We start from the raw sequence: 15,755 nt of genomic DNA on the forward strand, positions 1-15,755 counted from the left end.
TGGTCACAGAAACTTTTATTTTTAGGATCCAAATATTTTATAGCAACCTTGCTTTACCCCTCAGGAAATAAAGGGCTTTGAATTGAATTAAGAACATTTCAGTGATATTAAACAGGACACCTTTTAAAAAAAAAAAAAAAAAAAAAAAGACATTTTCCGTAGACTTTATTATAGTTTTTCTCCTCAGTCTAACAGTTACACAACGTGCTAAATTGCATGGCTTTTTGTCTTAAATACTCTCAGCTCTTACAAAGAAAAACTGTAAAAATATTTAATTATAACTAATCAAAAGACCTCCTGGAGAAGAAGACTGGGGATGTGCGGGTTTGGGGGGGGGTCTCTGTGGTCATTATCTGACAGCCGGGTGGGTTTTGGACACAGAAAAGGGGGGCTGGGTCAAGATACATCCAGCTCTAGTTTCACCGTGAAGATGGGGTGGTGTTTCCATTTAAAGAAAATCTGAAAGGATGACAAGACGTAGCCTGTTAGCATTATATAACATACATTTAACCACTTTAAATAAAATGCAAGCTTTATGCTAAGACGCCTCAGCTGACAGCTGCTTGTTATTATTACCTGCACACTCTATCCATCATGTGCGTGACGAGGCGGTCGGAGATGCCCGGACAGGACTCCTCTGCCAGGTCGAAAGCGTTCTCTAGCTCCTCAATGGCTCCTACACCACCACCACTTGCTCGTCGCTTGTCTTTCAGCTGTTGAGGGCAACAGAATAACTTGTGCAATCTAAGAAAATCAACGAGTTCCTTTGCTGAATGGACTACAGACACCTTTGAAGTTGACACACTTGTTTTTTTTTTTACATGAACAGTCAGATGTGCTGCTGCACTAATGATGAAGCAGTGAAACTGATAAGTCATTTTATCATTCACATCTGCAAGTCTGCTATACTAACACATGCATTATATGTCTGTTGGTTGTCTTTCATTCATAGCCTCTACAGGTTTTTTTGTATACAGTCTTGGTTTCCTAATTAGGCTGGAGCTTCAGTCTTACACAGTAGTGTTATTAATATTAATAAGGGCTATCCATAGTTTTTGTATACTTCATTGGCTATTTGATCAGCAGGTTCTCGTCCATTGAAATATGCAGGGATCAACCTGTTTGTCAATTGTCATGTGCTGAAGCCACATCCCATGCCCCCATGACCTCATTGAGGGGGCCAGTATCACTTAAACTGCTTCGGGATATGACTTATCCGTTAGTGTACAGTAGTTGTATGGCTTAGTGGTCAGGTAGGTCAGGTAGGTGCTTAGGTCCACAAATAGACAACTGGTCTTTAGTGCTTCTATCACACTATTGTAAATAAAAAAAAACCATCTACAATTCATTTGAAAACAAGCTTATGTCCTATCAAGTCTGTTAAGAATCTCTGGTACATTTATCTACCTTTTTTGCTTTGTTTACTTGTAACATTTCTTCTCTCCCATATGGGTAGACCTACCTCTCTGAAGATGGGCGTTACCAAGGTTGACAAGCACTGTGACTTTGGTTGTCTTTTCACTGAATCTCCGGACTGGAACAATAATAAGAAAAAATAACAGGAAAAAATAAATACATTAAAAAGCAGAGAGAAAAAAAAGTCAGCAAATGTGTTCATATGTGTGTCTGTTTTCTTCATATTATACATGTTTTACCTCTGGGTCTGTGTCGGTGTAGTCCTTCTGCAAATGAACTATGGTTGTGGGTCTGACTGTAGGGAAGGTCCACACGGGAGACTGATCGACATCACTGTCGGCGTCCCTACAGACAGCAGGATTAAAAGGTGGAGGAGTGAGGTGAGGGATATAAAGAGCAGCAGGAGGTTGACAAGAAACCACTGACCCGGTAGGTTTAGAAGATTTGTAGATCACATGTATCCTCCTGGCTTCTAGGCAATTCGTATGCACTTTAAGGCAATTATAGTTCCCTGCCATAGTGATGTCAATCCGATAGACCTCATTCTCAACAGTATTCTTTGGGTTTGTTCATGGAACCAATCAGTTATCACTTGATTAAAGATTGGTTACCATTTAGCTAATGAACTTGTTGAATTTTAGCAGTTGCTTGTTATCTGGACTGGACAGTTTCCAGATAGTTGTTAATTTTGACAAACAATGTAGCCGCCATGACTGAGACTCCTGGAGTGTTTGATGGCCTCCAGCCAGTCTTTAAGTAATAATTACATAAAGGTTATATATTAACATTTGTCTATAACATTTATATAACATTTACATCACCACCTGCCCTGGTGAAAAAAAGCTCTGTGAGTCAGTCTTTACTGTGTAAGTTGACACCAGTCTGATACAGGCAGGCAAATATGAGCTGTTCACAGACTCACATATCTGAGTCGTCAGAGCTGGATTCCTCGCCGTGTCCCTCCGACTTCCAGCGGCGGTAGCGATCAATCAGCTCCGTCAGATAGGCCGTCTTCTTGGTGTAACGTGTGATGAATTTGTGCTTTAAGAGTTCCTTCGCTGTTGGCCTCTGTGCAGACACATTGAATAAGAAAGAAGCAGCCAAGTGCAAGCATTACAATCAATGAAGGTGGATGGATCAACTCACAGCTGGGAACTGTGCACTGTTACCGTGGAATGAGCGAAACTGGAACAATTGTATTTGAAGAAGTACTGCAATTTTTTTTTTTTCGATCACAAAAATAATAGTCGGATAACTCACTCACACAACACTAAGCTGAATTTACTCCTTCATATTCTTAGCTTATTAAGTCCAAACATATAATCAATCTACATATCTACAGTACGTTTTGGGCTGAAATATACATGGACAATTTGTAAGAGAACTGTACTCACAAAACGAGGGTCTTTATTTAGACAAGCCTCCACAAACTCTTTAAAGGGCTTGCTGTAAGGGCCTTCCAGGGTGGGTGGAGTGTTTTTAGGGATGAGGAAGAGGACTCTCATGGGATGGAGATCAGAGTTGGGTGGTTCGCCTTTTGCAAGCTCAATGGCAGTGATACCAAGAGACCAGATATCAGCCTGACGAGGGAAAGAAAGGAAGAAAGACACACTCACATCCAATCTCTGGGCAAAGTCATGCATTTCCAAATTCCCAAGCAGTAAGAGATGAAGTTCAGGTGATATTTCTAGTTCTATACAATGTGGTTCCTGTTACAATCTGAACTGGATTTGTAACTGAAATCCTTGTCGGGGTTATCGCGTTTTAACTGGGTCAATTTCCAATTATTTTGCTGAGACGTCTCTCGTCAAAATATCTCAGGTCTCACCTAAAAAATAATATTACTCTGTTTTAACTAATTAAACGAGGTCAGTGTCCATTTGATAAGCCGGTTAAAAAAATTAAACAATCAAGCCATTTGCTTTTGGAAAAATCAACATATTTTATGGCAGAACATTAGCAAAAACATAGCTCAGCACTTTCATGTTATCTATTTTGAAATCAGTTAAAGCAGATACTGCCGTTTGTTTTCTAATTTACAGAGTGTAATCCAAATTGAAAATGGGTAGTACTATTCAAGAGTGAATGATGTCTGCAAATGTGTTTGCAAACAGTTTTTCCTATATTCACAAAACAGGGCTGCTGATTGGTCCAATCAAATCAAGCTTTTACTAACATTTTACCAAAATGAAACTGTTCTCTTAGGGTTGCTGACCCTTGTCTCACCTTGAAGTCATAGGCTGACTGTTTGATAACCTCCGGGGCCATCCAGAAGGGTGTGCCGACAAATGTGTTCCTTTTAATCTGAGTGTCTGTCAGCTGTCCTGCCACTCCGAAATCTGCCAGTTTCACATCACCTTGCTCCGACAAGAGCACATTGGCAGCTACAAGAAAGTCAGGAGTAAAATTGGTTTAATACAAGAACAAGGAGTCGATCAATTTAGAATCATTTCTGCTGTGTATTTATTGTGCATTCTCAAAAAAAAACGTGAGTCGGTAACTTATTACCTTTGATATCTCTGTGAATCTTCCTTTCGGAGTGGAGATACTCGAGCCCCTTAAGTATTTCCCTAAGTATAGTGGCAATATAAGTCTCTTCAAGAGGCCCTGGACGAAGCTAGGAAAGGAAAGGGAGAGGACAGCAGGGACACGGCGAGTGTAATTTTTGCTTGTAATATCAAGGTGTCTGATAATATAAATCTTACCAGATCAAGAGCAGATCCTCCACCTAAATACTCCATTATAATCCAGAGTTTGGTCCCCTGTCAGAAGCAAAAATGAAAGATTTCCAAACTGATGCTGATAACTGAAAGCAATCTATCTGTGAATGTCTTCAGGATATATTTTCTTACCTTCAGGTATGAACCGTAATACTTGGTAACAAAAGGACTATCGCACTGGCTCAGCACTGTGATCTCCTGCTGAATGTCTTCTATCTCATCCTCTGCCTCCTCCAGGTCTATGATTTTAATGGCTACCACCTCTTTTGTACGGTTGTTGATGCCTTTGTAGACTTCTCCGAAGGATCCCTTTCCAATACGCTCCTGCTTAGTAAAGTACTCCTCGGGATCCAAGCGGGTATTCTAGCAGAGTGACACAATAAATTTGATTAGAAATAGAAATGTGAAGCAGAGTTAATAAGGAGCTTATTTAGGTGGATGTGTGTTACGGTTACAGCAGCTTGGTCAGTAATAAAGAAAAGTACTGAGGGAGTAGGAATTTTATCCATATATGCACATCCCTATTATCCCCTTCCCTATTTAAATGGGACACTTTTAACATATTTACATTTTTTTAAAAGAGACTTGATATCTGGCCTCTTGGTATCACCGCCATTGAGCTGGCAAAAGGCAAATCTCCCAAAACTTGAAAATTCTGGCTTAGTTCACAGCTCAGTGAAGGGGTCATGGTTCATTGCATTACAGGTATTGCAAAGACAAGAAAGTAAAGGCTTTCATTTTTCTTTCCTTTGTATAAAAAAAAGAAGAACCCTGGTTTAGAAAGCAGAAAGTGGCTGTGAATTTCTTACACTTGTAGTTTCTTTTCAGAGGAGCGAAGGCATATTGACTGCAGATATTTTTTGTTTTATTTCTTGCAATGTCATCTTCATACTTGGACCTTTCGTCTCTCAGTTTGATTGTTTATTTTATAGTTTTGATTAACTGCCATTAGTAAACCATATAGTTAACTTACAGTTAAAACCAGGCGTTTCTCTGGCATAAACCGCTTAAATTTTCACTCCTTACATTGTCATTATGACAACCGTAACAACTGTCACAACAAGTTGGCATTGCGATAAATGATACAAAGCCTGCAGTTAAATATGTTAGATACATTTAATGAAAACATAATGAAAACAAATGATGAAAAGAACTTTATTCATTCACTTAATGTGTATATATTATTACTACTGAAATAGTACTAAAACTAGAAAACTTATTCCTGCCTTATGAACAGCACACACACCTTACGGTAAGGGAGACCAAGAGTTTTATAAACTTTTATAACAAGTTCCTTATGCACAGCTATAAAACAGTGAACCATGACACGATTATAAACACAAGCTTATCTAATGAATTTACACCAGTGCTGTCAGGGCACAGATTATCAGCTAGATTTTTGATCGATCATTGTGCCAGTTTTTATTTAAGAAGTATGACACTTGAGTGGTTTTCTCTTTCTACTACAGCAGAAAACGGTTGACAACTGGACTGAGAAGGAGGCCCATGAAGAGCAATTAATTCATGACTGTTGGGTGCTGTAAGAACCAAGGACTGTCTCAAAACGTTGAATATGTCACAAAACTTACATGCAAGTGTTGTTACCTCTAATGTCACTGCCAGGTTGCATTGCATTCATTCACATTAGTGCATACAGTGGATTATATCCCTGCAAATGGATAAGGAGATCCCCCACCCACCAAATAATGAAAACCTGCCAGTAGCGGGGGTTCTCCTTGCCTTGCCTTGACAGTTGGTTAAAATGGTATTTTAATTACCTGATTTTGCATGTCTCCGAGGTGTGCCATCCCCTCTGCAGGTTGAACGGGCCAAGGAAAGCCAGAGCTTTCTCTTTCCGAGTTAATCAGATAGTCCTTTTGAGTTTTTCCTCCCCTCCTCGCTGTCTAGGAAGCTAGCTAGGTGGCTAGCCAACAAGATAAACACCCAAACTGCTGCCTTTAACGGGGGCTGTCACTCCGCGCACTGTTTCGGCCTCCAAGTCCAACGGAGGACCGAACAGCCCTGCGACACAACGACCTATTGACCGAGACACTCCATGTATGACGGTGGTGGCGGACAAAAAGAAATATACTCCTTCCGTGACTAAATATTTAATTCATTTCAAGGGACGTTCAGCCTGTTGTTCATTTGAAGCTCGAGGGCAAAATAATGGCCCTGGCGGACGGCGCATGCGTAGTCTTTTCGGAAGCTGTGGAATTGTGGGATTTGTGTACCTTAAAACTGTGGCGGGTATTCCTTTGTTAAACGACCTAAAATTGGAGCTTTTTCGCCTCTGAAGATGTCGCCAAATCACAGCAAAACAGCTTTAAGTTCGAATTAAACATCGTTATTTATTTATTTATTAGATACATGCCTTAACTTGGCTTTTCGAATGCATTAATCCTTAATGCAAATAATAGTAACGCAAATGATGACTTGTAATTCTTCCCTTGTGGACCTACTTAATTAAAAATGCATGAGTGTGTGCGTGTGTGTCTGTTCACAGGTGTTTGTGTGCGCGTCTTGAATGAATGGTCACATGAACTATTATTGGGCAACATGTTCAAAGTTCAAAGTTGACGCACTGAGCCCAATTCCGTACTGATGCGGCTCACTGGGATCTGTTCTCTCTTGCTCTTTCAGTCAAGCATTGTCTTCTGTACGTAAAATGGATATTTTCAATTCCAAAATCTTTCTCAATTGAACATAGTCATTGGGTTTTTCAAAAGCGTACATCTGGTTTAATATTGAAAAGGCATATAAAAGGCATATAAAATAACAAATTAATTAAATTCAACTAATTAATAATTAATCACAGCAATTATGTGTCAACAATATCGAGAGGTGATCATATACTATTTGTTCTACTCCCTTTTGGTGGGTATTTGATTGAAGTTATGTTGGTGGAAACGAGGTTTAATCGGCTAAAAATAACCATTGGGTGTGTGTGCGTGTGATTGTGTGTGTTATGCGTATTTCTTATTTGTAATTGATCCCGATAATTCCAGTGGGTCAAAGTATGTACACACAGCGATCGGATAAACGACAGTTCGTCTACATTACGTTTTTATTATTTGTGGTATTTAATCTTTAAAATCCGTTTCGTTCTGTCTTGAAATTGTAACAGGACGTAACGGCATCGTATTATTGTGATGCATGATTGGTTCACCGGTTGTTTCAACGCGATGATGGAAAGCGCTTGTTATTGTTAATTTAACGCCTACGAGGGACGGGGACCCCGCTGGGACTGACGATCTTATCTACAAGCTCCGCCCCAGCGGGCCAACCGGGTAATGCAAGCAAAGCAGCTGCGATATACACACTAGTTTGACGCGGCGTCTCTCACATTCATTGGTGACCCTTGCAGTTTGATGCTGTCTATACTCCAGGCCGAACGGCATTCCGATGCATGATACTTCAATATCTGTTTGCTCAAATCCTAACGGTAAGTATTTGCTATCTTTAGTCGAATAAAGCCATTCATACATTTGCAGTTAGCCTTCCTGCTAATGCTTATTGTCAGCGCACCTCAGTGTTACCATTGGACTGAACATGAAAACGTCAGCTAATGTTCGTCAAAAGTAGCATGCGTCTAAAATTAGCTTGATACTACGTCGCATCCATGCCCGACATGGCGCCTTATATGCGTTTTAATTATGTGACATTGAGGCCATGTGTATCCACGGCCACAATTTACGGCAGTCTTATATAATCCTACATTGCACAGCATGAAATATCCTTAGAATATATCCAGTAGCCTGGGCTGAGGCTGATACATCTGCCGCAGGGCGGAGTAGCGTTTTTATTTCTTCAGCTCTTCACGTCCTTAGAAATAGATATTTATTACATTTAGATGTTTTATGACATCGACGTTACTCTTAGCAAATGATGAATTGGTGCATTTACAAGCATTCCTGTTTAAAATCATTCCATAATGAATGTTTTCTCGAAACTGTAAGCTTTCTTCCCTCCACAGTCGCCATTTTGGCTGGTTCGGGAGGATAAACAGGTGTTCATAAAATATTTGTCCCTTCGTAGCCATTCTAATAAGACACACACATTCAGGCAGGTGGACCTCTGAATGGAGCAGTGTTATTTTATTCATGTTATTTGAATACATCTGTCTTTATTCTGCAGTGGCATATAAAAATAGCATTAGGAAAAAGTACCTATTGGGTAGTGAAACTCACATCAAGGAATATCATCTAGGACCCATACACACACACACAAATATATACATATAGGTCGGTCAGTTTCTGACACGCCTGCCTGTGTGGCAATTGTAAAACAGTGGCATCGGTATCTGTTTTTATCCGCAATTAACTGGTGGTTGAACCTTTTCTCTCAATGAGGACTGTCTTTATCAACTGAAACCTATAGTTTTGGCCCTTGGACATTTGCTCACCATACAAGTTGGTATTTATGTTCTACTTTAGGCAAACATTTAGGGATTACAAGTCAACTTCACCAGAACTGTCACCTCAGGCTACACCGGAATGGGATCTTGGCTGCAGTCTCTTTCTCTCAGCAGGGTTCATGTCTAGTTCACTCTGCTTTGATACATTTTGCCAACCATAGATTGTTGACCTGTACATAGGTATTTTCACTATTGTGCTGGAAATATGCATGGTTAAAATGCTTCTTTGTTTACATTGTCATAAAAAGGAAGTGTTTAACATTTAGATTCCCAACACCCTGACGCGTATTGACATGAGAGGAAATTCTCAGACTGCCACTTGATAATCCTGTTTCTCCCCACTTCCTCTGAGGGCAGTGGAGAATCCATCCAAACGTCTGAATGCGGCCGTTTAAATAATAATGCTTAGGATGCAAACTATGTCACTTTACAAACTACTATTGAGTACAAGGTGTGTATGTTTTGGTTTTGTGTTCATGTGTTAGTTTGTGTGAGAGAGGAGGATACAGAGAATAGGGTTAGATGGAGAAGGTTGATTCAGTGAGGCGACCCCTGAATGGAAAAAGGAGAAGATGACTTGTTTTTTTTTTTTTAAACAAAGATTTATGTACATCTTCATGAGATTTAATTTTACGCAGCATAATAAAAGATCCTGGCCATTTAGCTCACTTTCTTCACATACAACAATTGATTTAGTGTTTCTCCAGGATTAGATGATATGAGTTGTATAGGCCCCCATTTCTCATTTGGGGAATGAAGCATATGCTTTACTAAGAGCATTCAGAAAAGGTGTTTGTCCTGTTTGAAACTTAGCTGATTAAAGTCAAGTCATTGATGTCACACTTAATCACCTCCTGTATTTACTCTATCCTGTCACCATTCAGTGAACTGCTGCTTCTGATAAACAAGGTTATCAGAGTGAGATCTCTTCGCCTTCAGAAGGTAAGCAGTAATCATGGCCGATATCCTTGGATTCAAACGTTTCAGAAAACTTAGCGTTTTCTACTGGTCACGTTCTTCAGTGAGCAAAGTTGTGCTTTTTAAAAACATCTTTACCGCTGTTGCTTATCCCAACACTTCAGACGAACTGAGTTATATGCTCTAAATTCCTGCAGACTCATTGCATCTTGGACATCTGTCTGACTTTTGTAGTGTCACAATGTTTAGTTTTGCATTACTTTCCTTGGAGTGTGCATTTTTTCCACCATAATTTCCATTTGGTTTGAATGTTTCCAATTGGAATAATCATAACACGTATAAATTTCTTTCAAATAAATGTAATACTTCATTTAAGGTTTAAATACGCTTAAAGGTTACATTTATTACTTGTACTCTTGTCTGATCTATTTATTTGCCCCTCCAATGTCCTCATTTTTTTTTTGTGTGTGTCTGTAGACTGGATGAGTGGGCCAACCTTCCCCCCTCCGTCTGCAGAGGTGGCTGAGATCAACCGTATCCATTATGAGTTGGAGTACACAGAAGGGATCAGCCAACGGATGCGGATCCCCGAGACCCTCAAAGTGGCCCCAGAGAACCAAACAGGATCCATGCCACCCAAACAACCTCTCCCCATTCACTCAACTCTGATGCAGGTTCCTGAGAGGATCATAGTTGCAGGTCAGCAGTGCTCTGGGTTTCATTAAAGCAAAATGAAAATACCCATGCTCAACTCTGAGCTGATCAAAACAGAAGTTGGCAGGTACAAAATCTGCATCATGTTGTAACCTTAGTCTTCATTTTGATGTGACTACCAGTCTTGTCTGTTAAATCATTTTGCTAACACGCTCCATATCCTCTGCAGGGGACGACGAAGATCCTCGATTCTCACGCCCCCGAGACTTAGACTTGATTCAGTCTGTCCCTCCTATGGACCTCCTGGACATGAAGGCTCCACCGCGTGTCCTCACCCTAACAGAACAACCACTGGACTCTCTTGAAACTGAACAAACTGCCAATTCCCAGAACAACCCCAGCCAGCCAGTAAGGCTAAATCCAGGTTTCTCTTCTGTGTTCTTTCTTTGAAATGTTTTTAAATTAACAATAATTTTACGATAGATTTAAATTTGTCAGCCTAGCACAGTGAGGGGAAGCTGTGATGTCATAAAGGTGAATAATATACTTTTTACATGGAACAACTTTATATGTCACTGTCACTCACTGGCCCACGTGCACCAAATTATGCGCTCGTCTTTGAGGTGATATGACGAATGTTTGACCAAAATGTAAGTTGGTAGGACTGTAAAGAAACACATGGAGGACAGAGACCTGACCCCAATGCTTGACACTAATTAGCAATTTCAGATCAAAATCATATCTGGTTTGTAACCTGTAATGTAAGTCTTACATCATGTAATATCTTGTGAATCAACCACAGACCCATTTGCATTCACGAACTCGAAGGGAGCGCAGTGCCAGTGATTACACCTCTGGTCGCAACAGTGGTCCAGTCAGCAGAGGCGATATGAGGTGAGGGTACAGCTGTTTCTCTTGTCAGTCGTTTTTATACAAACCTTGTTGTTAGCTTTTTTTTTTAACGCGTTGATGATGTAATGATTTATAGAACAATGATTCAAAAATTGATGTCCAGTTGCCAAGACAACTCTACTATTGCCATGACCTGAATGCCAGAGAGCCTTCACCTAGCAGTCTTTAAGATGGTACTTTAAATTTTAGATCGTAATGTAGATATATTTTGAAATGTCTCATTATCCCTAATGCATATGCAAGGTCATCTGCAGTAACCACGAGAAGCTTTCTGTTGGTCAAGTTAGGATTTGTCACGGATCACCAAGAGATCATTAGCAGCTGTTATTTTGAGCGTATCACAAGTTGTACAGTGGTTTGGCCTCATACACATCCTTTAATCCAGAGGTTTCTTCTAGTGGGGTGATCATACCTGGGCGTGTGTTCCCCACTGTTAGGGTTGTACTTCCTCAGCTATCTGCGTTGTGACACTTGGTCTTTGGTCTGTAGAACTTCCCAGCTGTGACGTCACAGTGGTAAAGCTACAACTCTACAAGACATCACAACCTCACAGCAAGATTGAATGTCATGCAAACAGCCTAATGTCTCCCCAGATCCCACTGCTGTGAAGCAACACCACAGCTAGAGTGTTGTCCAAGAAAATGTGCCACATTTTCTTAAGGTGTCTTAATGTTGACTTCCCTCTGACTGCCTTTGCTCGGAGGTGGTGTTCTCACTTGAAGGTTTTTAGTAACCTCTGTGGTTGAATTGACTTCCCAAGATACGGAAGGACAGATATCCTGTGAACTTGTGTTTCGTTTCATTCACTGGACTACACTGGTTTTGGAAAAAGTGCTGAACAATGTGAGGTCCTAGTCTTTGCTCTTTCTCTCAGACACTTTCTTCAATCTCTTCAGGCCCTCAACAGGAGTTCCTTTCTCCTAGCTGGTGTTTCTTAAAGGCTGTATATGGCTATATCAGGGTGCCTTCCAAATGTTGCAGTTGTATCAGTACTGTATCCTACTGCTTTAGGTGAGCTAGTACCAGACGAGCCAGTTTCCTCTGCTGATCTGCCTTTTTGCCCCATCACAAGGGCTTCTCATTGTAAGATTTTCTGGTTATGGTAGTCACTAGATGCTTTGAGGCAGAAAGTTTAAAAATTCTGTTCTTGACAGCATTATTTATCCCTTGTGCTTATTGAAGGTCCCCCTCACAAAACTTGAGAAACCTGCTGTTAACTGAATCACAGCAAGAGACATTTTTTGGGACCCATTGCTATTGAGTGATTAACTGTCTTAAGTTGTGTCAGCATTTTGCTCAAGATACACTTGAAGTAGTATTTCATTTTTTGGTGCCTAACCTTGGAATAGTATTAGTGTGTGTAATGTTAAAACTGGCACATGTTATAGTAAAACTGGACATTTGTTGGCCTTCAGCAACTACCTTTTAAAGATGACTTTTCTTTGTAAGGAGAATTTGCACAATGAGCGTATTGCACCAACACCTTGCAGATTAATATATTACTCAAGGTTAGATAAATTTTGAATTCATTTGTCCCTCCTTAACACTTTTATTTCTTGACATACACGTTGGAGGCTGTCTTCTGTTTGAGTTCCTGGATCCATAAAATCTGTACACTACAGTTAAGACAATGGTTATTTTACTGCTGTTGCATTTTCATTGATTGCTATCTTCATTATTTCACACTTGTTTGTTTCAAAAATCTTTTCTTTCTTTACTGTCTCCCCACATACCTCTCTGACAGTGTAACACCTTCCCCTTCTGCCCCCCCAGTCCGCTTATGCCCCCCTCTCTGTTCCCCTGAGGACGCAAATATCAACTTATACACAGCTACGGGCTTCTTGTCCTACCTCCAATCCACGACACGGAGGGCATACCAGCAGGTCCTTGAAGTCCTGGATGACAGCCACCGCAGGTGATTTACATCTATCGTGCCAGACGTTCTCAGAAGTCACTTCTTAACAAAGTGACAGTGAGAGACCCACATCTTGCTGTTGTAATGAAATAACAATTTGTTGATTCTTCATAAAAGTGTCAAGCTCCATAAAGTCTCAACAGCAATAAAGGGGGATAAACAAATGGATGTGTTGAGCCTTGTGTTTGACTTTGGAATGCAGCTACTAGGAAATTGTTTTTTAAAATGACGAGTACTTTGAAGTCATGTGCATAAAGTAATGTGCTACATTTCGCACTGGCAGTGGAGTTTGATACTCGGAAAAACAACATGTTAGCATTTCTCACTCAAAGAAGTAGGCATACAATCCCTTGAAAGTTACCTTGAATAACTAACATGTCTGTAGTTTATCCTGTTTGACAATGTTTTTTTTGGAACTGATTGAAATTACTGTCATTGCTTCTATCTTGCAGCATTTGAATTATTTTGTCTTTAGCTCGTTTAATATAGACACTATAGACTTGCCATTTTCGGGCCCATATGAATAAAACATTTTCTCTTAATACGACTGAAAACAATGTTTATTTGACAGGACACACTTGGACCTTGCCCTGGATATGAATCCTGATGAGTCTGGCTTAGTGGACGCCTCCTCATTACGACGACAGGTAAGCCATCTGAAGTGTAAATAAAATAATGGCGTCACAATCCTGTCCAATACTGCAGAACTCTTAAGCACTGTACATCTTGTACTGTGTGAAGTAGTTTTTCATTCTTAAACATCTTGTTTTTAAATGGCCATTCAGATTGTGAAACTAAACCGGCGTCTGCAGTTGCTGGAGGAAGAGAATAAGGAGCGTTCCAGGCGAGAAGTGATCCTGTACTCCGCTACTGTTGCATTCTGGCTAATCAACACTTGGATCTGGTTCCGTCGCTAATATTGGAAAAAAATAGTTTCCCAGAACACTGGGAGCCAAAGGAATTACTTGTTAGAGGTGCATCACTGAGTCTTTGTTGACATTGAAATCCAACGATGCACAATTCTATCTTTCCACCTCATTCGTTTGTTGATAGTAAATAATGAAAAATGGACAACATTCACGCCTCCTGTGATTAGATATTCAGATCAGGGGTTCAGAGAAAAGACATGTTGATGAACAGATGAATATACATGCTTAATAATTGGCTGTAACATGTGAGCAAATCTTAGCACTCAATATTTAAAATAAACTGGGCATGTAGGCTCTGTGACAGTTGCAAAATTGAAGAAAGACAAGTACAATGACTCAACTTCAATATATTTGCATTGTAAGTGCAATAATGTAGTAGGAAACAACAATAACACTGACTTCCTTGTCCATCTTGCTGACTTTCTTTAACTTTCTCTTACCTCCCTCTTTTGAGTTATAAACCAGTGTTCAATAACACCTTTTAAACTTAGTCTGGTGTTTTTTGGGGTTGTTCAGAAATGATGGCCACAAATTGAAATAGTTGTCGGTGGAGCATTCCCTAAACAGTTTCAGCTTGGCAGTTGTTTTTGCTCAGTATGTTAAAGAGGAATACCTGACTTCTGTTTTTTTACATCCTCAATGAAACCATCTTATATATGAATTAACTTAAAGCTGATAAATACCTTTCGTACTCTCACAGCATCCAGGGTGTATTCAGATTTCTTCTTTTACTCGGCCTGTCTAAATCCTGCAGATATTCACGTTTCACACATGGCAGAAATGAGCTTTAAAGGCTCCTGTGTGATAAGCTGGACTGAACAAATATTTAGAGTTTCTGCTTGAGAAACTGCTGGAGACTGATTATATTGGGGCACAATATGAAAACCTCCTCCGATGCATCGTAAGAAGAATTAATTTATTGCTATCGGTAACTTTATCAGTTACCATTACTGAGTGCGCTATAACACTTGAGAACTGTCATTTGCACAACCTCAACAGATGTTTCAGTGTTTCCATGAACAAAATTAGTCACCTGAATATTCTCAAAAAATCAGGATAAGCTGCTCACAAGCCAAAAGGATACCTCAAAACTTGAATCACAACAGCATATCCCTTGTATTTGAAACAATGCCAAATTCGGAACAAGGGTTGCTGTTAAAAGGGAAACAAGAAATTATTTTTTAAGCAAATGTTTGGGGAACTCCGTCTGGGCCACAGGTTGCAGTGACAGAAATAAACACTGGTTCTAGACCCATCTTCTATCTTTGAAATTGATGTTGAGCAAGTTGTAAGAAACAAAAAAAAATGATTATGTAGTGTCAAAGTAAAATTACTGCATTTAAAGATGCCATAACATTTACCGCAAATGACTATTTTTAAGTTTGGCATTACCCATAATATTTGTGTACAATATTGTACAGTCTATTGTTGATGTAGTTTTGTCATGCAAATATATTTTTTATCCACCTACTATGTGAAACAAATCTCAGTGCTTCTGTGTTTGCTATTATGTATATCTGATATATCAATGTTTATTATTATCATATTTAAATAATGGAGCAAAAATGAATTTCATGATGGATATTCATCCCATAATGCAACAAAATGTAACATTATCTTTAAAGCACTGTACCTGTTGCTTATAGCTGGAGTTTTTTTTTTTTTTTTTTTGTCTTTCTATTTGAATGCAAATACATTTGTTGTTTGTAAATCTTACAATTGATCGAGACATTTGTGTTTGTGTATTTTTGGGGGGTTGGGGGTCGCTTTCTGCTCGGCAATAAGCGTGGAAGCTGTGCATCCCAAAGGATAGCAGTCTTGTGATGCCGCGCCCCGGCGGATGGGAGTGTCTGAACGCTATACAATACTGCCCT

The 15,755-nt window shown here is 39.7% G+C and overlaps 2 protein-coding genes across 2 annotated transcripts; one reads left to right on the plus strand and one right to left on the minus strand.

The window, feature by feature from the left end:
* Nucleotides 1-151: 151 nt before the first annotated feature.
* stk25b (serine/threonine kinase 25b) lies at nucleotides 152-6,307 on the minus strand. The gene is made up of 11 exons (XM_086172441.1): nucleotides 5,915-6,307; nucleotides 4,269-4,499; nucleotides 4,122-4,178; nucleotides 3,925-4,033; nucleotides 3,643-3,800; nucleotides 2,811-2,996; nucleotides 2,339-2,484; nucleotides 1,656-1,761; nucleotides 1,463-1,534; nucleotides 577-713; nucleotides 152-459 (listed from the first exon to the last, which is right to left on the minus strand). Exons 1-11 carry the CDS (start codon nucleotides 5,942-5,944, stop codon nucleotides 420-422), a joined length of 1,272 nt encoding a protein of 423 aa, XP_086028567.1. The 5' UTR covers nucleotides 5,945-6,307; the 3' UTR covers nucleotides 152-419.
* Nucleotides 6,308-7,446: 1,139 nt separating this feature from the next.
* On the plus strand, nucleotides 7,447-15,600 carry LOC147219107 (mitochondrial fission factor homolog A-like). Its single transcript, XM_086172461.1, has 8 exons — nucleotides 7,447-7,581; nucleotides 9,438-9,495; nucleotides 9,949-10,170; nucleotides 10,355-10,533; nucleotides 10,928-11,019; nucleotides 12,782-12,952; nucleotides 13,524-13,599; nucleotides 13,738-15,600. The coding sequence occupies exons 3-8, from the start codon at nucleotides 9,954-9,956 to the stop codon at nucleotides 13,867-13,869; spliced, it is 867 nt and encodes a 288-aa protein (XP_086028587.1). The 5' UTR covers nucleotides 7,447-7,581; nucleotides 9,438-9,495; nucleotides 9,949-9,953; the 3' UTR covers nucleotides 13,870-15,600.
* The last annotated feature ends 155 nt before the right edge of the window (nucleotides 15,601-15,755 follow it).

This window comes from Fistularia commersonii, chromosome 25 (assembly GCF_037954325.1).
Source record: "Fistularia commersonii isolate RoL2024-O1a breed Wild chromosome 25, RoL_Fcom_v1.0, whole genome shotgun sequence".
In the NCBI taxonomy this organism is placed as follows: Eukaryota; Metazoa; Chordata; class Actinopteri; order Syngnathiformes; family Fistulariidae; genus Fistularia; species Fistularia commersonii.

What these genes read in the sequence shown, in the direction of transcription:
- stk25b (XM_086172441.1), bottom strand. Translation starts at nt 5,944, where the DNA reads ATGGCACACCTCGGAGACATGCAAAATCAG. An exon ending in ACACCGACACAGACCCAGAG is followed by an intron (nt 1,535 to 1,655) that starts GTAAAACATGTA and finishes TTATTGTTCCAG; the next exon opens with TCCGGAGATTCAGTGAAAAG. An exon ending in ATGATGGATAGAGTGTGCAG is followed by an intron (nt 460 to 576) that starts GTAATAATAACA and finishes TCATCCTTTCAG; the next exon opens with ATTTTCTTTAAATGGAAACA.
- LOC147219107 (XM_086172461.1), top strand. Translation starts at nt 9,954, where the DNA reads ATGAGTGGGCCAACCTTCCCCCCTCCGTCTGCAGAGGTGGCTGAGATC. An exon ending in AGAACAACCCCAGCCAGCCA is followed by an intron (nt 10,534 to 10,927) that starts GTAAGGCTAAAT and finishes AATCAACCACAG; the next exon opens with ACCCATTTGCATTCACGAAC. An exon ending in CTGGATGACAGCCACCGCAG is followed by an intron (nt 12,953 to 13,523) that starts GTGATTTACATC and finishes TTTATTTGACAG; the next exon opens with GACACACTTGGACCTTGCCC.